The sequence below is a fragment of the Sorghum bicolor genome, chromosome 2 (assembly GCF_000003195.3).
Source record: "Sorghum bicolor cultivar BTx623 chromosome 2, Sorghum_bicolor_NCBIv3, whole genome shotgun sequence".
NCBI classification, from domain to species: domain Eukaryota; kingdom Viridiplantae; phylum Streptophyta; class Magnoliopsida; order Poales; family Poaceae; genus Sorghum; species Sorghum bicolor.
Genome location: NC_012871.2, coordinates 31,174,359 through 31,198,561, shown reverse-complemented (window position 1 = coordinate 31,198,561; position 24,203 = coordinate 31,174,359). Strand labels below are relative to the sequence as shown.

General features: G+C 46.9%; 1 protein-coding gene across 1 annotated transcript in view; it reads right to left on the bottom strand.

Moving 5' to 3' along the window:
• The window catches only part of LOC110432666 (neurofilament medium polypeptide-like), a 36,395-nt gene extending 12,508 nt beyond the window's left edge, over window positions 1-23,887 (bottom strand). Inside the window, exons 1-2 of the mRNA XM_021453446.1 lie at window positions 23,584-23,887; window positions 23,321-23,388 (exon numbers count right to left, since the gene is read on the bottom strand). Coding sequence (XP_021309121.1) covers window positions 23,321-23,388; window positions 23,584-23,887 — 372 coding nt within the window. The remainder of the gene's footprint in view (window positions 1-23,320; window positions 23,389-23,583) is intronic.

Here is a 24,203-nt window from a genome sequence, read left to right as displayed (position 1 = left end):
GCAATTTTCTAGCATCTAGAAGACTCCAGAAGCCACGGGAGCGAACGGGAGACGTAACGGAGCCGGGCACTGGGCGCCCGCCCTCCCTTACTGGGCGCCCGCCCTCCCCCCTGGACCAATCAGGGTGAAATTCGGGGATCATGCTCCACCGACCTAATACTTCAAGGAAAACCACACGATCAATGTCGGTTTGATCCGATGGCCCAGATTCACTTGAAGGGACTATAAAACCAGACCCCCTGGCCCCTGGAGATCATACCTCTTCTACAGAATCAAAGCTAGGGTTTCAATTCTTCATCCAAGTAGAGAGGATCCCTCTAGTTCTTCTAGTTCTACCTCTAGTTCATCTAGATCTAGTTCTAGTTCATCTAGTTCTAGTTCTAGTTCCTCTAGTTCTAGTTCTAGTTAGTTCTAGTTGTAATCTAGAAAATAGGGAGAGAGAAGAGGAGAGCGGAGGAGGAGCCGGATCTGTCGGATCTTCCTCAACATTATACTTTTGCAGCATCTGGTTTGTTCTTCATCGTTCTCCAGGTTCTTCAATTCATAACTCCTGAGTTCTCTAATTACTTTTATTTACATTCAAGTTATTTATTGGATTCCCGCTTGCATCAAGTGCTCTAGTCTTTATAACGCTAGAGTAGTAATTAATAGATTAGACGTGGTGTTTAGTCTTGCGATTACCTGGAATTGCACCCAATCCTGCGGATTGTTGTGGTAGCCTTAGGGTAGTGACAGCCCTAACGGTCGACGTATTCCACCATGTTCGGATCGGTGTTTGTAGGACCGTAGTCAGACCTTCCTAGCCCCCTTCTCATCTCTTTCTGTGGTTAGTGCTCTGATGTCCCGATATAGATAATCTTGAAGTAATTCTTGATTCTTAGATCAACTAGAGAACTCTCAGGAAACTTTCTCTCTTCCCACCAAAAATAATTATATAGTTATCCTTGGGCGATCTTGAATCTTAATTAGTACACTCACGTTCCCTGTGGAAAATCGATACTCTGGAATACTCCCGGGTGAAAGCTACATCGGTATCCGTGCGCTTGCGGATTTTTCTGTTTGCGTTTAAAATACCCAACAGAGGAGATCCACAAGCTTTTGACGGCCGGATTCATTAAGGAGGTTCACCATCCCGACTGGTTAGCAAACCCCGTACTAGTTAAGAAAAAGAATGGGAAAATGAGGATGTGTGTTGATTATACCAGTTTAAATAAAGCATGTCCGAAAGTTCCTTTTCCATTACCACGTATCGATCAAATTGTTGATTCAACTGCGAGATGTGAAACCCTATCTTTCCTTGATACATATTCTGGCTACCATCAAATAAAAATGTAAGAGTCCGACCAGCTCGCGACATCTTTCATTACGCCTTTTGGGATGTATTGTTATGTAACCATGCCGTTCGAGCTTCGAAATGCGAGAGCTACATATCAGCGCTGCATGCTCCATGTGTTTGGCGAGCACATAGGGTCGATGGTCGAAGCCTATGTCGACGACATCGTCGTCAAATCAAAGCGACGGGGAGACCTAATTCAGGACCTCGAGATCGCTTTCAGTTGCCTACGCGCCAACCAGATCAAGCTCAATCCCGAGAAGTGTGTTTTCGGTGTGCCTCGAGGTATGCTCCTGGGTTACATCGTTTCCCAGCGCGGCATCGAGGCGAATCCCGAGAAAGTCTCGGCCATTACAAGAATGGGGCCAATCTGAGACGTCAAGGGCGTGCAGAGAGTCACGGGATGCTTAGCGGCGCTAAGTCGCTTTATCTCAAGATTGGGAGAAAAGGCATTGCCACTATATCGACTTCTGAAGAAAGTCGAGCGTTTCTCCTGGACTCCAGAGGCCAAGGAAGCCCTCGATAACTTGAACAAAAACCCTAACCTCTGCACCAGTCCTAGTCCCGCCTCAACCCGCAGAACCTCTGCTTCTGTACGTCGCCTCGACGACCCAGGTCGTCAGTGCAGCGGTAGTGGTCGAGAGGCAGGAGGAGGGGCACACGCTGCCAGTCCAGAGGTCGGTCTATTTCATCAACGAGGTGCTCTCGGAGACCAAGACGCGTTACCCACAAATCCAGAAGCTAATCTACGCCATAATCCTCGCCCGACGTTAGCTGCAGCATTACTTCCTCGGCCACCCTATCACGTGGTCTCGTCTTTCCCCTTGGGCGAGATCATCTAGAATCGGGAGGCCACGGGAAGAATCGCCAAGTGGTCGGTCGAGCTCATGAGTGAGACCGTCACCTATGCGCCCCGAAAAGCTATCAAATCACAAGCCCTGGTGGACTTCGTTGCGGAATGGACAGACTCCCAGCTCCCCCCGGCTCAGGTCCAGTCAGAGCTGTGGACGATGTACTTCGACGGGTCTCTCATGAAGACGGGTGTAACACCCCAGTGTTATGGTTGCATAAATCATATGCATAGCATGAGCATCATCATCTATTCAAGCATATCATGATCATCATCTATCTTGAGCCATGTCATTCCATGCAAATATGTGATTTAAATTGTTTAAGTAGTCTTCCTATGCTTATGCTTGAGTGAACCATGCTTGTGTTTATGCTCTATGCCTTGGTACTTAGTTTATCTATGCTTAACTCAACCTTGGGAACAATGTTCATGTTGATCACTTCTCCAAAATAATCACATAAGTCATACTTATACAAATAGGCTCTAGAAATCTCTTTTGCTTAGGCTTTTAAAAAGTGTTTCATAAAATGTTTGCATGTCAAAACTTTCTACAGAAAAGTTGTAGCAAATTTTATAAGGAACAAAAGTTGTTTTATAGCCATCTCATGAAAATGATCACATCTAGCTCAAAATTGACCCACAAGGCAGATTTGGGGCTGTTTCCAACACTTAGGAAATTTTTCTAAGTCCTGGAATGAAAACAGTTTGCTCGATCGGTTTTGAAAACTCTATATCTCTCAATCCAGGCCGATCTGGCTTTTGCTCTAGTTGACAATGTTGTAGAACTCGATTGGAACTCCAACTTTGTCAACTGCATCATCTTCTAACTTGGGCTGGTTTGGGAGTTATTAGTTGCAAAAGTCGCTCTGTCAGTCGGTCATCGTGTTCAATGAATTAGACGCGAGCTCACCGACGTGGCCGACCAGCGACAGAGCAACGGCGACATTTGGCGCCTGTACGCCGCTCCTGGCCCCGCTCGTCAGCTTCCAGCGCGCGCATGTCCTCCACGGCGACGCCCCGAGCAGAGTGGACGCGTCCATTTCCTCTCTGCCTCGCCCCTCTCGCCAGAAGCGCGCCCGTCGCGAGCTCACTCCGGCGAGCTCGTGTGCGCTCCTCGCTGCATCGCAGTCCACCAAACTCCACCCATAGCTCCGCCGTGAGCCGCTCTCCACTCTCCACCCTCTAGCTCGCCGCGAAACCCACCGGTGAGCCGCCATTTCCTTCTTCCCCCAAATCAGGTCGCCGTGACCATCCTTTCCGGCGAACTCAATGCTGGGCTCCTCGGAGCCTCCCATCTCGTTTGGTTTGGTTCTAGAGGTAGCTTAGGTCCTTAGCTAGCGGTTGCACCTCTTGGTGGACGCTCTACCGCACCCACCGTCGCCGGACACGATGCGCAGTGCCGCCGTGTTTCTGCCGGAGTTGGGGTCTTCCGTGGCCAGCACGTTCCACGACATTTCAAGCCAAGCCGCGTACCTAGGAAGCTTTGCCGTAGTCCGCTGGTGCTGTAGGAAACTCTAGGTCACGCTCTACCGGCCTGAGGGCTCCGGCGTAACGCCGAGCACCTCCGCCGAGCCGCCATGATCGACGGCGAGCCATTTCCGGTGGCTCCGCCGTGGGGAAAAGGGGGTCAATCGAGTCGCTAGAGTCTGGGGATCACAATGGTGCCCTTGGTTTGGCCGGAGACCTCGCCGTCGCAGAGAAATTGCCGGCGAGAGTCGCCTCGGCGGTGAGGAAGATGACCCTGACATGCGGGGTCCACTGTCAGTGTCACCTCACTTCCCTCCTTTTCTTTTATTCAAATCCTGATTTTTGGCTTTCTTACAAAAATCATATCTCCAGTTTCTGAGATCCAAAAATTGTGAAACCAATTTTGTGGTATTCCTTGAGATGGATAGTTTTTAATAAAAATATAAAATGAACCATGTTTTCTGAGAAAAATATTTATTAGGATTTAATCTTGTTATTCATGAGTAAATTCATATCTCTTGTTATACTGCTTATTTTACTATAAAATTTTTATGGTAGTCTCTGTGTGGTACTAGAAGGCTTTGATAAATATTTCATGATTTTTGGAGTAATGCAGCTTTGATATGTAATTTATGTTTGAGATTTGGCTTGTTTCCTTAATTAAATCATATAAAATAATTGGTGCTTATGCTGGTGCTCGACTTTGGTAGTAAACTTGTTTACGGTATTCTTAATACGTAAATAATCTGAAATCTTTTGTTTGGCACAATGTAAGTCATGTTTCTGAATTTATGAAATACACACCTTGTCACATATTAAATGCATATCTCTAATTTGGTATGTGCAATTGCTTTGAAATTTTTATGGGAATGTCACAATGCTATACATGTGCTTCTGTAAGTTTTGCAGATTTTTCTGAGCACATTTGCTAGTATCTTATAATTAAGTCCTTTTATAGAATTAAATGGTTAAATGCATCATTATTAAATATTTAGGGGTTAACATATGTTGATCTGGTAACCTTGCGATATGCTTGTGCTTATAAGTCATGTGGTTGACACTGTTTATGCTTTGGCTATGTCTTTAAATAATTAATTGGTGGGTTAAAGGCTGTTCTGGACAGCAAGGGAGTAATTCAACTTTTACTTATTGATATCTGAGTTTTCTGGGAAACTTGTCTAAATCAAAGTTGTTGTAAACTTTATGAACTAGCTGTGGTTTAAATTTGGGATCAATTGGTCCAGTAGTTTGAAAGTTATGGCTGTTCCAAGTTGGGTTCCAGAAATGGGTACTCTTTGTTTTTCTGGGACAGAACCTGGAACTTTGTTTAAATGGCTTCTTTAACTTATGAATCTTGCTGTGATGTTTAAAGATGATTTGTAGACAATTTCATGAGCTTTCCATAATGTCTTCACTCATGTTTGTTGGATCTGCCTAGCACTAGTTATGACCTGTTTACTGAGCTAATCCTGTTATGTGATGCTTGCTGTTCTAGTACTTGGTACATTCTGATCAGTTAACTTACTACCTTGTGTGAACTGTTATAACCGTTACTCCGTAAATGCGTGTCCAGTGAGTTTATTTATGTGTCAAGCATTCATCCTCTTTTATGCATCATCTTATTAGTTGAGCATGCAATAGGTGCATCGGACGCGACCGCTTCCTTCGAGCTCCAAGCGAACCCCGAAGGCCAGGAGGGCAGCCAGGAGGTGGAGGTCCAGCCAGTCGGACTTGAGGAGCCCGAAGAAGAAGTTGAGTGCTCGAACCACGAGCCAGCCTCGTTCATGAAAGGCAAGCCCCGGAGCATCCTAAGTCTCCCTTTACTTTCAAAAGTTTACTTGAATATGTTATATTTATTGATGCATTAAGTATAGGAGTTGTGATGAAACTTTTGCTGCACTTTACTCCATCCTTGTCCAGATAACTTATCCTACCCTGGTTGTAGAGTTAGGATCGAGTAGCAGCTTAGCCATACTTAATCGGTAGAAGTCGGGTGATTTCCTGTCACCTGCGCGATATAGGGTTGTGTCGGATCACGATGGACTATATGTGCTATCGTGGGTGGAACCGGATTAATTTGACTTAAGCCGGGCGGAGTTTTGCAAGGTTGTAGTAACTCCGTCTGTGGCAGCTAAGGACCGACCGTTGTACGTCCTCTTGTCATGTTGAACGCATGCCTGACACTTAGTTGGCCGGATAACTCGTTCCGACCGCGAAGCCGAGTAATATGACTCAGGCCGGAAGACCGGCAAGTATAAAGTGCGCACTACCGGAGGAAGTGCGGTGTGCGGGGGACCATTGGCGTAAGCCCAAAGGCAGGTGAGTTAAAATTCCTGACCTCCCTGGCAGAGTGGTAGCCCTGGGAGTGCGGCGCTGATCAGAGCCGCGATTCCTGAGTCGTACCAAAGGTGACCCATTGGCTCTCCGACGGGGGATGCTTGGGTGAGTGCTAGGAATACCCCTCCAGCTGGATAGGAATTCGATTCGAATCGCCGTCTCTCACGGTCAGTGAGAACTTGACAGAGCCGCGGCAAACGTAGCATTCACTACGAACTTGGTTCATGATAATGATGATAGCAAGGAAGAACATATGATGAACTTGATATGGTTATTATTGCTTGTAATAATAAAGTGAAGTGCTTTAGTACAGGTGCTAATCTAGTGGTAGGCTGATATTGAATAAATATGGGGCTCTCATAATAACTTAGTTATAATGTAAGCTTTTGGCAAATGTTGAGTCAACCAACTCCACTTGATGTTAGCCTTGCATGATCCTTGGTGTCTTTTATCTTTTTACTAGACGGGTTAGTCTAGCTGAGTACATTCTCGTACTCAGGGTTATTCCCACCTGTTGCAGATGACATCTTTTATGACGGCTTCTGCAAGACCTGTCTCCATCCCGCTGGGGATGAGGACTAACCGTTGGGCACGGTTCTCTAACAAACTCATACCTGCTGCTTTTGGATGGATGGCATGAGACTCTGGCAATAACAAGAACTTGTGAACTAAACTTTGAACAAGTGTGTGTAATTATTTTGCTTCCGCTACTTCGAACATGTGTTGTAATAACTTAATAGCTCCGATGTGGTGCCGCTTCGACGGCAATGAATGACTATGTAACATTCGCTGTGTTGTGCTGAATTATTACGATCTTGGTTTGTTGCAAGTTGGTTTGAAGTCCTTCATGATTTCGATTGACTACCGGGATTATATGGGCTCAAGTTTGGAAACTTGATTGCTGGCCGATCGTTTCTACACTTGAACTCTTATAATTTGGTCGGTTCTGTGACAGCTGGCATCGGAGCAAGTTCAGCATTATAAATGCAGTGGTTGTGTATTTAAAAAGAAAACAAAAGAGTTTCTAAATAAAATGGTAAAACAATACTTAAGTTATGCCAGTGGTCGAATCCTCCTTGCCCATATAAGCACTATAGGTGGCTATTTAAGTACTGACTTGGGGGGGTTTATTTTTGCATCTCCGGCAGTACTCAGGTATGGATGTGTGATGACCACACTACGCTACCCTGTGGTCTAATGGTGGAGGTAGCCTTCATATGTGAATTAGCCACATATGTCGCTAGATTTAAATTATGCAACGTCGCACCTACGCTCTGGTAAGTGAAAGCTGTGAGAGCATGATCGTCCAAACGGCGATCTAGGGGAGTGTTCGCAGTGGTCTTCTGGAGTGGTTACATGTCAAAACCATGGAACCATGAAAGAAACTTAATTGGGGAGTATTTAATTTCTCGGGTAGCTGTGGTGCCATTGTTTGTGCATGTTGGACATGTCCAAGCAATGTACACTTAGTTTACTGCTTTCTTGAGTGATATATTGGGAACTGTTGGGCTGAAATGAAGTTTTCTGCAGGTACTCTAACAGCGCACGTGTAAATCGCTAGTTATCGTATCGAGAGACGAATGTATGCCACCGTATATCCGTTAGAATATTAATTTTCTAAGTTTGTGAGGACGTACGGTTCGTGCATGCATCATGTCGCATTCATACATACATTCTGTCTACTCCTTCCCTTACAATGTCATCCCTTTTAATTAAATAAATGTTGCTTAAACTAATCCTCTTTCACCCATGGTATTCCTATTCTTTTCCACAGATAGACGCACCTGCTTCACCCCGTCCCAGTGACACTTTCTTGAGCGAGTTTGGCACTCCTACCTTGCTCTGGAGAGTGCTACAGTCGGTAGGGTATACTGAGCCACCTCAGTATTCTTGGTGGGAGTTGGATATGACAGGAGAGTTGCAATGGTTTGCTGTGCAGGGAGTTGTCCCTCCACATGGGGGCAAGCCTGCATGGACAGGGTGGACCTGTAGCTCAGACGGGCAGACTCCTTAGGAGGCAGCTCAGGTTGCAGCCCAGACTATCCTACTCGATATCTGTCAGAGGTGTGGCGATGAGCTGACAGGAGGACCAGCGGCCTCCATTCCCCGTGCTGACCCATCAGCAGCGGAGTGGAAACAGGCTGATGGTTGTGCTTTGGTCCGAGGCAGGGGAGAGCGAGCTGAGAGTTCTAGTCCTGCTATGAGTGCTATGATGGCTGTGCTCAAGCTGATCAGTCAGCGAGAGCGCACCTATGCACAGGTGATGGTGGCTGTTCGCTAGGCTCAGGAGATGCAACGAAAGGCTGAAAAGCGTGCTCACAAGTTTCGCAAGCAAGCTAGACTCCTGGAGAAAGCTCAGAAGGACCGCAATGACTGGGAAGACATTGCAGAGTACCGTAGGCAGGAGTGGGTGAAGGCCATTAGCTTGATGACTCAGTTGGCTCGAGAGAGGGAGACAGTGCAGGAGCGCTTGGTGCAGATCACTCGTGAGAGGGACACTGCACTCCGCGTGTCGGAGAACAGGCGCCGGGCATGGGAGATGCACCGGATTCAGTCTCTTGAGCGAGAGAACTATCTGCAGGATCAGATTGAGGCTGGTCTTGTGGAGATTCACCGTCTCAACAACTTGCTACACCCTATTCCTCGCCCTATACCCGTGTATCCAGAGGTGGGACCTCAGGTGATTGTGGCCGATGATGATGGTATGGAGGTCGATGGACCAGCAGCGGCTGCACCACCCTTGCACGAGGACGTGGAGGACGAGGAGCTTGAGCCAGTTAGCGACGAGGATGGAGAGGCGATCTTCGACGCTGACTCGGACGACGAGCCTGGAGTGTAGGGAGTAGTGGGTAGTGTTATGTGAGGATCTTCTGTAGTCTGGCAGCTAGCTGTGATGCTTTTGTACCCATGTTGTAATCCGGAACTTTGACCTTGACTCATGGCATGTGCTGTGATGGTGTAATAACTTTATGGACCCAATGTGCAATCTTAACATGTTCGTTATGTTATGACGATGTTTTCCATTGTGGTGCATATTGCGGATATCTCTATCATGTGTTGGATTGGTGATGTTGTTTTGTGGAATTGAATTATTGTGCCTTTTCTGTAAAGCTATTCTCTCGAATACTTTCAGGCATAAATATAAGTTCTTCTGCGGCAAATCTTGTCATCATCAATGCCCACTGACTGTGTCTTTATAGATGTCTCGTGGCACCCGAGGTGCGGAACAGCGTGCAAACATGAATCCACCCTCTCCTCCTCCACCACCAAATCTAGCTGAGCTAATGCAAATGATGGTGGAAAATCAGAGGATGCTCAATGAGACCATCAATCGGATGGCGAATCCAGGTGGTCGTAATGCACATGAAGGGCCAGCTCCTAACCAGTACAGTAGCTTCAAGGACTTCATGGATACGAAGCCCCCACCTTTTAGAGAAGCTGAAGAACCCCTTCAAGCTGAAGAATGGCTGAACACGGTGGAACAAAAGTTCTGCTTGCTTCAGTTGACGGAAGGTTTGAAGGCAGAGTATGCAGCTCATCAACTGCAAGGTCCAGCAGGCATCTAGTGGAATCAGTATTGGGAAGCTCTTCTAGCCGACACTGTGCTTGACTGGAATATTTTCCGTGAGGCTTTCAAGGGGCATTTCATTCCTCCTAGTGTCATGGAGATGAAGCATACCAAGTTTATGCAGTTGACTCAGGGCAACAAAACTATGAAGGAGTATTTGCATGCTTTCAATCATTTGTCAAGATACGCTTCTGAGTTTGTGAACACTGAGGCGAAGAAGATTGCTAGCTTCAAACGGGGTCTTTGCCCCAAGTTGCTGAAGACTATGGGCCGCACTAAGTGTGCAACTTTCAATGAGTTTGTCAGTGATGCTCTTACCCAAGAGAACTATAATACTGTGTACACTGCGACCAAGACTCGCAAGAGGGCTTTTGAAGCCGGGGCAGGGGCATCTCAGTCCAAGACTCCAGTGGTAGCTAGACCACCGATCCGTGCTCCAACCCCTAACCAGCGGTATCGCCCACCTGTGGAGAAGAATCAGGCAAAGACGGGTTTCCGCAAGGGTTACTCCATTGCTCTTCCTAGGGGTAACACGGGTCCCAACTATGCCAAGACTCCACCTGCCAACCGTCCGTGCTGGAACTGCAATCAGACCGGGCATTGGCAGAGCAACTATCCTTACCCGCCAAAGAAGGTCAATCAAGGGAACGTCCGTCAGGGGCGTGTTCACTACACCACTGTGGAAGCAATCCCTGCTGGTGAGGTAGTTACGGCTGGTAAGTTTCTGGTTAACCAATGTGATGCACTTGTGCTTTTTGATTCAGGAGCATCGCATTCTTTTGTGAGTTCCGAATTTGTGTCTAAGCATAATCTCAAGGCATTTACACTTGATAAGAGAAGTTATTGTATTAGTGTTGACGGTGGATATACCATAGAAATCCACATACAAAACACCGTCAACATGCCTCGGTTGCAAGGGGAAATGACATGACATGAACATATTTTATCCATAACTAGTTCCACTTGTACTCTTAGCTTGTTTATGCAGGAACAACAAATTCAAGACATTTATTCTGAACATAGTTTAGAGCTGCTATAATATTATTCTAAGCATGCATGATTATCAGAGATTTATTCTTAAAATGATCAAAACCTTAATTGTTCCTCAAGGGTGATGAATTCCTACCACAGCTATATCTACTTTACATGATTGCAACCTTTCCACATAAGCTATTTGCTTTGTGTTGAGTGTCGTCAAGTCTTGTTGACCCCTGTTAAGAGACTTTTCATGCTCCTAAGATCAAGATCACGTACACACCACATATATATATGCTGCTTCTACACTGGAAGTACGCAACCACATGTATTTCGCATCCACTAAATAGGTTGCTCCATACTCTAAATGTTAGAATATCTCTCTCTAAGCATTATTTGGTAAATGAGACATCAAAAGCCTAGGCAAAATGAAATAAAAAGATGGACATGTGCAAGTCCACAAAAAAAAATGAGCACATAAAGCTCGAAGAAAAAGAAAATGCTAGCCATGTCTCAATATACAAGTAGAGAGAGTGTAGCAAATAAAGGAGCAACCTAGTCCACCATATATCACACTTGCACATCTTGATCTGGGAGTATGACACTTCTCTTCAAGGATCCGAGCTTTGACTTCGCAACACATGCAAAGTAAGTATGCTATCTCCTTTCATCCCTACCTTAAGCTCCACATAAGCCTTTTAGAAATAGGATGAAATAGAGAAGGCAACTCTATCATATGCCTTGGTGAGGAATTATACACCATTTGAGTGACATGAGAGAACCATATGAGGAACATTTAAGTTTTCTTTTGAAAATATCACAAAACCTCTGATATGAAACTTGCTAAGAATGAGAAAGTTAGTGCTGAAGTCAAACTGTTTTGTCTTTCAACCACCTAAGACAAAGGAAAAGCCATAAGCCCCATAAGGGACTAAGGTAATATGGGTAAGTTTACATAGCTAAATTTTTCATGCAAAGAGAAGAACTTTGTTGTACACATGGTACTCTTGAAATGTGAACATAGTAACAATACCTGATCCACCGAGGCTAAGTTTGATTGTTTGCTCGGGACGAGCAAAGGTTAAGCTTGGGGGATCTTGTTGACGGTGGATATACCATAGAAATCCACATACAAAACACCGTCAACATGCCTCGGTTGCAAGGGGAAATGACATGACATGAACATATTTTATCCATAACTAGTTCCACTTGTACTCTTAGCTTGTTTATGCAGGAACAACAAATTCAAGACATTATTTGACAAAGCCAATATCAGAATCATCAAGAGGAGATCGAGGGGACAACAGGTGACACCCTGGGCCCACAGGGAGGGGGTCGCCCGACCCCTCTTTGGTGGGACCCAGGTGTGCCACCTACTCCACCGACATAAGGGACCATTGTGGACACTGCTGGTGGGCCCAGGTGGTCAGGAGTGGGGTCGCCCGACCCCACATGTAAGGCGGTTTCAGGGTCGGTGGCCTCCCACCGACCTTCCCCACATGTCTCACGTGTTGGTTTGCCCCTGCCGTTGATCAAATGGCGGTTGTGAAGTCGGTTTGATCCAAGGGTGGAGAGGCATGATCACACGGATCGATGACGTGGCGGTGGAGTAGCCCCTACTCCACCTCTCCCTATAAATAGAGGCTGATTTCACCCTTCCAAGGCATGATGAATTCAAGGTTCAAGTGATCCAAGCTAGATACAAGTGAGTAGTAGTAGTAGTAGTCTAGTGTGGGAGTTAGAGTTGAGTCGAGCGAAGCTCGGGGTCTCCGGAGTCGTCTTCTGGAGAGTCTGGTATAGCTCTTGTATCTTTTCTCCTGTAAGACTTGTTTTCTTAATATATTCTCTTTCTACTTTTCTAAGTATTACTTTGTGCAATATTATTCTTGCAATAGTATTGTAGTGTTCTATCTTGTCCTTTATTAGTTACATATTAGATTGTGATCCTGTAACAAGCTCGTGGCTGTTTCCCATCGCCTTTAGCAAGGTGCTATAGTTGTTTGATCGCAGCTAGAGTAGTGAGAGTTAGCGTAAGCGCGGTGCTTAGGCTAGGTCTTGCCTTTGGGTGTCGCTGGCTCGGACGGAAAGTAGGGGCGCACTCCCTAGTAGGTGACAGATCGTGGGCGGCATTAGGTTCTCCTCACGTACGAGCTAGTTCTTAAAAGATAAGGCGTCCATAAGCCCAATAGTCGCTTTCGGTAAGGGGTTAGGTGAAAAACCTTTTAAGCGTCTTACCAGCTCGGCTATCCCTGGCAGCCATTAGTAAGGTATCAATCTAGTGTGTCTCTGCTATTTGATTAAGATTAGTTCACGAGAGTAGAATTAGATATCCTAGGAACCTGTACTCACTCGTTGTCCTCCCACCTAGCTACTCTACTCTAGTTATCTTGTAGTTATCCTTTTTGATTATCTCTGGATCATCATCATCCCTTCCTTCACCTTTCGTTACCACCTCTCTGCACTAGTTGTAACTAAGTTGAGATAGGATCTCTTTTCTTACAAGCATTTCTAGCTATTGCTTTCCCTTGGGAAAATATAAATTACGATACCTTGGAATACTCCCGGGTGAAGTGCTACAGCGGTACCTTCTGTGCGCTTGCGGAATTATCCAATAGTTAATAGAGTTACCACACCAGGCACTTCTGGCGCCATCACCGATATCCGGTGGTTGCGTTAAGAAGTGCCAACAATTAGTGCTGCTGGAAATGATATTTCCACCAATCAAGTGGTTTTGGGGGCAACTCTGGAAATAGGAGGCCGTCAGTTTCTTGCTGATTTGGTTGTTCTACCTCGTGTGGGCATAGATGTAATTCTGGGGATGAAGTGGATGAGTGGTAATGGAGTTCTTATCGACACCACCACTCGTGTAGTGATGTTGAAAGACCCGAATACCAAGGAGGCATTTCTAGTGCAACTCCCTCGTGATATTCAAATCCGTAGCACTGTGAATGCAGTTACATCTAAGGCTATTCAGGACATTCCGGTGGTGTGTGAGTTCCTGGATGTATTTCCTAATGATTTGCCCGGGCTTCCTCCGGATTGGGATGTGGAGTTCAAAATTGAATTGATTCTAGGTACCGCTCCTATCTCTAGAAGACCTTATAGAATGCCACCCAATGAGCTAGCTGAGCTTAAGACCCAGCTGAATGAGTTGTTGAAGAAGGGTCTTATCTGTCCTAGTTCTTCCCCATGGGGTTGTCCGGCTATCTTAGTGAAGAAGAAGGATCAATCTTTGCGCATGTGTGTGGACTATCGTCCCCTAAATGTGGTGACCATCAAGAATAAATACCCTCTTCCTCGCATTGATATTTTGTTTGATCAGTTGTCTAAAGCCAAGGTATTCTCCAAGATTGATTTGCGATCTGGGTACCATCAGATCAAGATCCGTCCTGAAGATGTACTTAAGACAGCTTTCTCGACGAGGTATGGGTTGTATGAGTATCTCGTCATGTCCTTCGGTCTTACAAATGCACCTGCTCATTTCATGTATCTCATGAATTCGGTGTTCATGCCCGAATTGGACAACTTTGTGGTAGTCTTCATGGATGATATCTTAATATATTCTTGCAATGAAGAGGAGCATGCAGAGCATCTGCGTATAGTGTTGTCGCGTTTGCGTGAGCATCAGCTTTATGCCAAGTTCAGCAAATGCGAGTTTTGGCTGAAGAAAGTACCTTTCTTGGGCCATGTCTTATCTGAAGAAGGCATATCAGTGGATCCAGCTAAGGTGCAAGAAGTGCTGGATTGGAAGGTTCCAACTTCGGTACACGAGGTTCGGAGTTTTCTCGGTCTGGCTGGGTATTATCGTCGATTCATTCCGGAATTTTCAAAAATATCCAAGCCTATGACTCGTCTACTTCAAAAAGATGAGAAGTTTGTGTGGACGCCTGAGTGTGAGGAGGCATTCCACAAGTTGAGGACATTGCTGACATCAGCTCCTGTCCTAGCTCAACCTGATATCGAAAAGCCCTTCGATGTCTTTTGTGACGCGTCAGGCATTGGTCTAGGCTGTGTGTTGATGCAAGAAGGTCACGTTATCGTGTATGCCTCACGCCAACTTCGAAAGCATGAGGTCAATTACCCTACTCATGACTTAGAATTGGCAGCAGTTGTTCATGCTTTGAAAATCTGGAGGCACTATTTGCTGGGTAATCTGTGTAATATCTACACCGATCATAAGAGCCTCAAGTATATCTTCACTCAACCTGAACTGAACATGCGGCAATGACGGTGGCTTGAGTTGATTAAAGATTACAATCTACAAGTGCACTATCATCTGGGCAAGGCAAACGTGGTGGCGGATGCTCTGAGTTGGAAAGCGCACTGCCACTCTATCCAAGTGGAAGATCCATTGTTGTCACATCTTATGCATCCACTTGTGCTCAACCAGATTTCTCTGGAGAGTACTCTTCGCAATCGAGTCATCGAATTGCAGCAAACAGATGTAGGCATCCACCATATAAAGAGAAAAATAAAGGAAGATGAAACCAAGCATTTCAGGGCCGATGAGAACGGAATTCTTTGGTTCAAGGATCGACTAGTGGTCCCAAAAGACCGTCAGCTACGAAATCAGATCTTATCTGAAGCTCATTTATCCAAATTGTCTATCCATCCTGGTAGTAGCAAGATGTATCAGGATCTGAAACCTTTGTTTTGGTGGACAAAGATGAAAAAGGAGATTGCTGCTTTTGTCGCTCGTTGTGACAATTGTTGTCGTGTGAAGGCCGTTCACATGAAAGCTGGTTTGCTTCAACCCTTGTCAATTCCTGGATGGAAATGGGAAGAAGTCAGCATGGATTTCATCGTTGGACTCCCAACTTCTGTTAAGGGTTACGACTCTATCTGGGTGATTGTAGATCGTTTGACCAAGGTTGCTCGTTTTATTCCAGTTCGAACTGACTATCGTCCACATCAATATGCGGAGTTGTATTTCGAAAACATTGTTCGTCAGTATGGTGTGCCTCGAACTATCATATCAGATCGTGGACCACAGTTCACTGCTCGTTTTTGGGAATGTCTGCATGAGCAGATTGGCACTCATTTAGTCCGTAGCTCTGCTTATCATCCCCAAACAGCAGGTCAAACTAAAAGGGTCAACCAAATCCTAGAAGATATGTTGAGGGCGTGTGGTCTTTCTTCTAAAGGTTCTTGGGTTAAGTGGTTGCCATTAGCTGAGTTCTCTTATAACAACAGTTATCAGGAGAGTATCAAGATGGCTCCATTTGAAGCCCTGTACGGTCGAAAGTGTCGAACCCCGTTGAATTGGGTAGAAGCCGGAGAACGAAGGTATTATGTCATCGATTTCATGAACAAAGCAGAGCAGCAAGTCCGTACCATCCAGCAACATCTGGAAGCTGCTCAAGCTCGTCAGAAAAGTTATGCCGACAAAAGAAGGAAGCCGATTGAGTTTTCAGTTGGTGACCATGTGTATATCAAGGTGTCTCCGATGAAGGGTGGTTCAGAGTCAAGCGAAAGCTTGCACCTCGTTATCTGGGACCTTATCGGATTCTCGAAAGGAAAGGGAATGTGGTGTACAAAGTTCAACTTCCAGTTGCGCTTCGAGCTATTTTCCCTGTCTTCCACGTATCACAGCTAAAGAAGTGCGTTCGTGTTCCGGAGGAAAGAGTGGAAGTTCGGGATATCAAGTTGAAGTCGGACTTGGTGTATGAAGAAAAACCTATAGCGGTTCTTGACCGCAGGGAACGGGTGACTCATAATCGTGTGGTTAAATTCTACAAAGTGTTGTGGAGTAACCACGAGGAAGAAGATGCCACTTGGGAAACCGAGGATTATTTGAAAGAAGTTTACAAAATCTTCTTCGAAAATCAGTAAGCTTTCAAATCTCGGGACGAGATTTTTGTAAAGGGGGAGGGCTGTAACACCACAGTGTTATGGTTGCATAAATCATATGCATAGCATGAGCATCATCATCTATTCAAGCATATCATGATCATCATCTATCTTGAGCCATGTCATTCCATGCAAATATGTGATTTAAATTGTTTAAGTAGTCTTCCTATGCTTATGCTTGAGTGAACCATGCTTGTGTTTATGCTCTATGCCTTGGTACTTAGTTTATCTATGCTTAACTCAACCTTGGGAACAATGTTCATGTTGATCACTTCTCCAAAATAATCACATAAGTCATACTTATACAAATAGGCTCTAGAAACCTCTTTTGCTTAGGATTTTAAAAAGTGTTTCATAAAATGTTTCCATGTCAAAACTTTCTACAGCAAAGTTGTTGCAAATTTTATAAGGAACAAAAGTTGTTTTATAGCCATCTCATGAAAATGATCACATCTAGCTCAAAATTGACCTACAAGGCAGATTTGGGGCTGTTTCCAACACTTAGGAAATTTTTCTAAGTCCTGGAATGAAAACAGTTTGCTCGATCGGTTTTGAAAACTCTATATCTCTCAATCCAGGCCGATCTGGCTTTTGCTCTAGTTGACAATGTTGTAGAACTCGATTGGAACTCCAACTTTGTCAACTGCATCATCTTCTAACTTGGGCTGGTTTGGGAGTTATTCGTTGCTAAATTCGCTCTGTCAGTCGGTCATCGTGTTCTCTGAATCAGACGCGAGCTCGCCGACGTGGCCGACCGGCGACAGAGCAACGACGACATTTGGCGCCCGTACGCCGCTCCTAGCCCCGCTCATCAGCTTCCAGCGCGCGCATGTCCTCCACGGTGACGCCCCGAGCGGAGTGGACGCATCCATTTCCTCTCTGCCTCGCCTCTCTCGCCGGAAGCGCGCCCGCAGCAAGCTCACCGTCGCGAGCTCACTCCGGCGAGCTCGTGTGCGCTCCTCGCTGCATCGTAGTCCACCAAACTCCACCAATAGCTCCGCCGTGAGCCGCTCTCCACTCTCCACCCTCTAGCTCACCGCGAAACCCACCGGTGAGCTGCCATTTCCTTCTTCCCCAAAATCGGGTCGCCGTGACCATCTTTTCCGGCGAACTCAATGCTGGGCTCCTCGGAGCCTCCCATCTCCTTTGGTTAGGTTCTAGAGGTAGCTTAGGTCCTTAGCTAGCGGTTGCACCTCTCGGTGGACGCTCTACCGCACCCACCCTCGCCGGACACGATGCGCAGCGCCGCCGTGTTTCCGCCGGAGTTGGGGTCTTCCATGGCCAGCACGTTCCACGACGTTTCAAGCCAAGCCGCGTACCTAGGAAGCTTCGCTGTAGTCCGCTGGTGCTGTAGGAAACCCTAGGTCACGCTGTACCGGCCTGAGGGCTCCGGCGTAACGCCGAGCACCTCCGTCGAGCCGCCATGATCGACGGCGAGCCATTTCCGGTGGCTCCACCATGGGGAAAAGGGGGTCAATCGAGTCGCTAGAGTCTGGGGATCACAATGGTGCCCTTGGTTTGGCCGGAGACCTCGCCGTCGCGGAGAAATCGCCGGCGAGAGTCGCCTCGGCGGTGAGGAAGATGACCCTGACATGCGGGGTCCACTGTCAGTGTCACCTCACTTCCCTCCTTTTCTTTTATTCAAATCCTGATTTTTGGCATTCTTACAAAACTCATATCTCCAGTTTTTGAGATCTAAAAATTGTGAAACCAATTTTGTGGTATTCCTTGAGATGGATAGTTTTTAATAAAAATATAAAATGAACCATGTTTTCTGAGAAAAATATTTATTAGGATTTAATCTTGTTATTCATGAGTAAATTCATATCTCTTGTTATACTGCTTATTTTACTATAAAATTTTTATGGTAGTCTCTGTACTAGAAGGCTTTGATAAATATTTCATGATTTTTGGAGTAATGCAGCTTTGATATGTAATTTATGTTTGAGATTTGGCTTGTTTCCTTAATTAAATCATATAAAATAATTGGTGCTTATGCTGGTGCTCTACTTTGGTAGTAAACTTGTTTACGGTATTCTTAATACGTAAATAATCTGAAATCTTTTGTTTGGCGCAATGTAAGTCATGTTTCTGAATTTATGAAATACACACCTTGTCACATATTAAATGCATATCTCTAATTTGGTATGCGCAATTGCTTTGAAATTTTTATGGGAATGTCACAATGCTATACATGTGCTTCTGTAAGTTTTGTAGATCTGTGTCTTTAAATAATTAATTGGTGGGTTAAAGGCTGTTCTGGACAGCAAGGGAGTAATTCAACTTTTACTTATTGATATCTGAGTTTTCTGGGAAACTTGTCTAAATCAAAGTTGTTGCAAACTTTATGAACTAGCTGTGGTTTAAATTTGGGATCAATTGGTCCAGTAGTTTGAAAGTTATGGCTGTTCCAAGTTGGGTTCCAGAAATGGGTACTCTCTGTTTTTCTGGGACAGAACCTGGAACTTTGTTTAAATGGCTTCTTTAACTTATGAATCTTGCTGTGATGTTTAAAGATGATTTGTAGACAATTTCATGAGCTTTCCAGAATGTCTTCACTCATGTTTGTTGGATCTGCCTAGCACTAGTTATGACCTGTTTACTGAGCTAATCCTGTTATGTGATGCTTGCTGTTCTAGTACTTGGTAGATTCTGATCAGTTAACTTACTACCTTGTGTGAACTGTTATAACCGTTACTCCGTAAATGCGTGTCCAATGAGTTTATTTATGTGTCAAGCATTCATCCTCTTTTATGCATCATCTTATTAGTTGAGCATGCAATAGGTGCATCGGACGCGACCGCTTCCTTCGAGCTCCAAGCAAACCCCGAAGGCCAGGAAGGCAGCCAGGAGGTGGAGGTCCAGCCAGTCGGACTCGAGGAGCCCGAAGAAGAAGTTGAGTGCCCGAACCACGAGCCAGCCTCGTTCGTGAAAGGCAAGCCCCGGAGCATCCAAAGTCTCCCTTTACTTTCAAAAGGTTACTTGAATATGTTATATTTATTGATGCATTAAGTATAGGAGTTGTGATGAAACCTTTGCTGCACTTTACTCCATCCTTGTCAAGATAACTTACCCTACCCTGGTTGTAGAGTTAGGATTGAGTAGCAGCTTAGCCATGCTTAATCGGTAGAAGTCGGGTGATTTCATGTCACCTGCGCGATATAGGGTTGTGTCGGATCACGATGGACTATATGTTCTATCGTGGGTGGAACCGGATTAATTTGACTTAAGCCGGGCAGAGTTTTGCAAGGTTGTAGTAACTCCGTTTGTGGCAGCTAAGGACCGACCGTTTTACGTCCTCTTGTCATGTTGAACGCATGCCTGACACTTAGTTGGCCGGATAACTCGTTCCGACCGCGAAGCCGAGTAATATGACTCAGGCCGGAAGACCGGCAAGTATAAAGTGCGCACTACCGGAGGAAGTGCGGTGTGCGGGGGACCATTGGCGTAAGCCCAAAGGCAGGTGAGTTAAAATTCCTGACCTCCCTAGCAGAGTGGTGGCCCTGGAAGTGCGGCGCTGATCGGAGCCGCGATTCCTGAGTCGTACCAAAGGTGGCCCATTGGCTCTCCGACGGGGGATGCTTGGGTGAGTGCTAGGAATACCCCTCCAGCTGGATAGGAATTCGATTCGAATCGCCATCTCTCCTGGTCAGTGAGAACTGGACAGAGCAACGGCAAACATAGCATTCACTAATGAACTTGGTTCATGATAATGATGATAGCAAGGAAGAACATATGATGAACTTGATATGGTTATTATTGCTTGTAATAATAAAGTGAAGTGCTTTAGTACAGGTGCTAATCTAGTGGTAGGCTGATATTGAATAAATATGGGGCTCTCACAATAACTTAGTTATAATGTAAGCTTTTGGCAAATGTTGAGTCAACCAACTCCACTTGATGTTAGCCTTGCATGATCCTTGGCGTCTTTTATGTTTTTACTAGACGGGTAAGTCTAGCTGAGTACATTCTCGTACTCAGGGTTATTCCCACCTATTGCAAATGACATCTTTTATGACATTCTCGTACTCAGGGGCTCTCACAATGAATGACTATGTAACATTCGCTGTGTTGTGCTGAATTATTACGATCTTGGTTTGTTGCAAGTTGGTTTGAAGTCCTTCGTGATTTCGATTGACTACCGGGATTATATGGGCTCAAGTTTGGTAACTTGATTGCTGGCCGATCGTTTCTACACTTGAACTCTTATAATTTGGTCGGTTCTGTGACAACAGGGGCTAGGGCAGGCCTGCTATTCATCTCGCCCCTAGGCGTTCATATGAGGTATATTATCAGGATTCATTTTGCCGCATCCAACAATGTCACGGAGGACGAGGCCCTTGTCAACAGCCTGAAAACCGCCATCGAGCTAGGAGTCCGACGCCTCGACGTTCGAGGCGACTCCCAGCTCGTCATTGACCAAGTGATGAAGACCTCGAGTAGCCACGACCCGAAAATGGAGGCGTACTGCAAGGAGGTCCGTCGACTCAAGGACAAGTTCCACAGCCTCGAACTCGTCCACGTCGCCCGACGCTACAACGAGGCGGCCGACGAACTCGCCAAGATTGCGTCGACTCGAGGCACGGTCCCGCCTGACGCGTTTTCAAGAGATCTACATGAGCCTTCCGTCGACTTGGGCCCGGAGGCTGGTGTCGAAGCCGCTCCTGCCCAGCAGACCGACGCCATCGAAGCGCTACTAATGGCAGCTGAGGTAATGGGGGCGGAGCAGTGGCCCAGTCGACCGTTCGACTGGCGCACGCCATTCCTCGATTGCCTGATCCGCTATGAGCTACCAGAGGATCGATCCGAGGCCCGCCGTGTCGCTCGAAGGGCCAAATCATATGTGATCTACGGCAAGGACAACGAGCTGTACCGACGGAGCCCAACAGGGATCTTGCAGCGTTGCATCACCATAGAAGAAGGCCGAAAACTCCTCGAGGATCTACACTCGGGGGCTTGCGGCCACCATGCTGCCCCACGAACCCTCGTTGGGAATGCCTTGCGACAAGGCTTCTACTGGCCAACGGCCGTAGCTGACGCCATCGAGCTCGTGCGCTCATGCCATGGGTGCCAATTCTACGCCAAGCAGACGCATCTGCCCGCCCACGCTCTCCAAATGATCCCCATCACGTGGCCGTTTGCGGTGTGGGGACTCGACCTAGTAGGACCTCTACAGAAGGCAAAAGGAGGGTACACCCATTTGTTGGTAGCCATCGACAAATTCTCCAAATGGATCGAGGCTCAACCCATCACCAACATCCGCTCCGAGCAGGCCGTCCTTTTCTTCACCGACATCATCCACCGGTTTGGGATCCCCAATGTCATCATCACCGACAACGGCACTCAGTTCACCGGCAGAAAGTTCTTGGACTTCTGCGATCGGCATCACATCCGTGTGAACTGGTCTGCAGTGGCTCACCCTCGAACTAACGGCTAGGTCGAGCGTGCCAACGGCATGATTTTACAGGGGCTCAAACCAAGGATCTACAACCGCTTGAAGAAATTCAGCAAGAAGTGGGTCGAGGAGCTTTCTTTGGTCCTATGGAGCTTAAGAACGACGCCGAGCAGGGCCACAAAATACTCCCCATTCTTCATGATCTATGGCTCTGAGGCCGTGCTCCCAACGGACCTTGAGTATGGATCCCCTCGACTCAAAGCATACAATGAGAAATCAAATAAAGAAACTCAAGAGAATACTGTCGACCAACTCGAGGAAGCTCGAGACATGGCCCTCCTTAACTCCGCCAGATACCAGCAGAAGCTTCGACGCTACCACGACAAGCACGTATGCAAGAGAGATCTGAACGTGGGTGACCTCGTCCTACGGCAGCGGCAAAGCAATCAAGGACGCAACAAGCTGACTCCACCTTGGGAGGGCCCATACGTGGTGACCGAGGTCCTGAAGCCGGGGACATACAAGCTCGCGGACGAAAAAGGGGCAATCTTCACCAACGCGTGGAACATCGAATAGCTACGTCGATTCTACCCCTAGAACTTCAGAGCTTTATGTTCCCATGTACTTTCTGTACCAAGTCTTTATGAATGAGAGCGTGAATGAATGAGATCTTTCCCTCGAGTAATTTATTTTTTCACGACGTTAGAAGGGAGTACCAACTATGACCCATCATAGTCGATACCCCCTCGGGGGCTAGCAGGGGGGTGCCCCCCTCCCAATATCGAAAAAAATCAAATAATTCTTTTGTTCCTATCTGTAGACTTCATACGGTCAAATAGTAGAGGCACCTCGAGCCCCTTAGGGGCCGAGAGACAACGAGCCTGAGAACTCCTACGCCCCCGGGCTACGGAAACTCTACAAGCGTCCTCACCCTTGAGGCTATCGAGGTCGCCTTAAGCAAAAGACCAAACGAGGAATACAAACATAGGCGCAAAAGGAAAAAGAGCGTCGAGCGGAAAGACGCGCAAACATTCACAAGATCTCATAAGTTACTTAAAAACACAATATTACATAAGACAGAACGACAAAATACTATACAAAGGGGCCTAAGCGCCCAGAAAAGGCTCACAGGCCTCAGTCCGCGTCTCGGCCCTCGCCACCGCCACCCGCGCCCGGGCTAGTCTCGGGGGGAAGTACTTCCGGCTCGAACAGCTTAGCCAACCTTTCTCCAGGGACCTCTGCGTCGTCGATCAAGGCGTGGAGCCTCTCCTCGTTCTCCGCATCAGTCTTGGAGATGTCGGTGACAAAGCCGTCGGACACCACCTCCATGTCATATGAAAAGCCCGAGCAGACTACCACCATCGCCCGCTTCACGCCGATATGAAGAGCGTCCCGCACTCGATCCCTCAGCGCCGCGCCTAGATAGCACAGTTGATCGACCAGTGCGTCGGCTCGAGCTTCCTCCCTCGATTCGTCCATAGGCTCGACCTCCCAAGAGGTCGAGAGATCGCTTATCGCCGTCCGCAGCCGACGGTTCAGAGCGACCTCCCCCTCGAGCTGACGCTTGGCGGAGCGAGCCTCAACTTGGGCAGCCAGCAGCTCGTCCTTAAGCCCTGCAAAGACCAACACGAGGAAATTAGATAACGACCAACACACCTCGAAAAGAAAACTCAATAGTAGAAACATACCGCGGATGCTCTCCTCCAGAGCCGTGTTCTCGCTAACCAAGTTGGTGTTGGCCCTCTCGACCTCCCTGTTGGAGCGCGCCAACTCGGTGTTGGCGACACGAAGATCTTCGATCACCTTGCCGGCTTGCACAATGGCCCCATCTTTTTCCAGCAGTGCCCTCTTCAGACGATCAACGTCGTCAGAAAAGCTGCGGGATCGAGCCCGCTCCACCTCGAGATCTTCGAGAGCCTTCCTCCTGGCCTCCTCAGCGGCGCTCCTGGCAATCTCGCTGTTCACGCACTCCACCTTCATCCTTTGAAAGGTTTCCCGGGCAGAGGCGAGTTCAGTCTGGAGGAGGCCCTTCTCCTTACCAAGGTCAGCAGCCGCGCTCTTGTAGGTCAGGGCCTCATCCCGGGCTTTGGACGTAGCTTCCTCGACCGTCATAGCCCGCTCCCTTAGCAGCGCAGCCTCTTCCACTGCCTTCCTCGAGGCCTCTCGAGCCTCGACCAGGGCAGCCTCCCTCTCCTTCTTCTCCTCCTCAAGTGCCAAGAGCTCCTTATAGGCCTTGAGGAGTTTCTCCTGCGACTCCAGGAGTTTGTCCTTGAGGATGGGGAGCTGCTCCCAGCCGCCTCTCGTGGCGTGGATGAAGCTCGACTTGATGTGGGAAGTTTCTTTCAGGTCCTGCGAGCCGGTGATCGAGCAGTTAAGACACAAAACCTGTTGTTCTATAAGGATTAAGGACTGAAAAACACTTACTTAG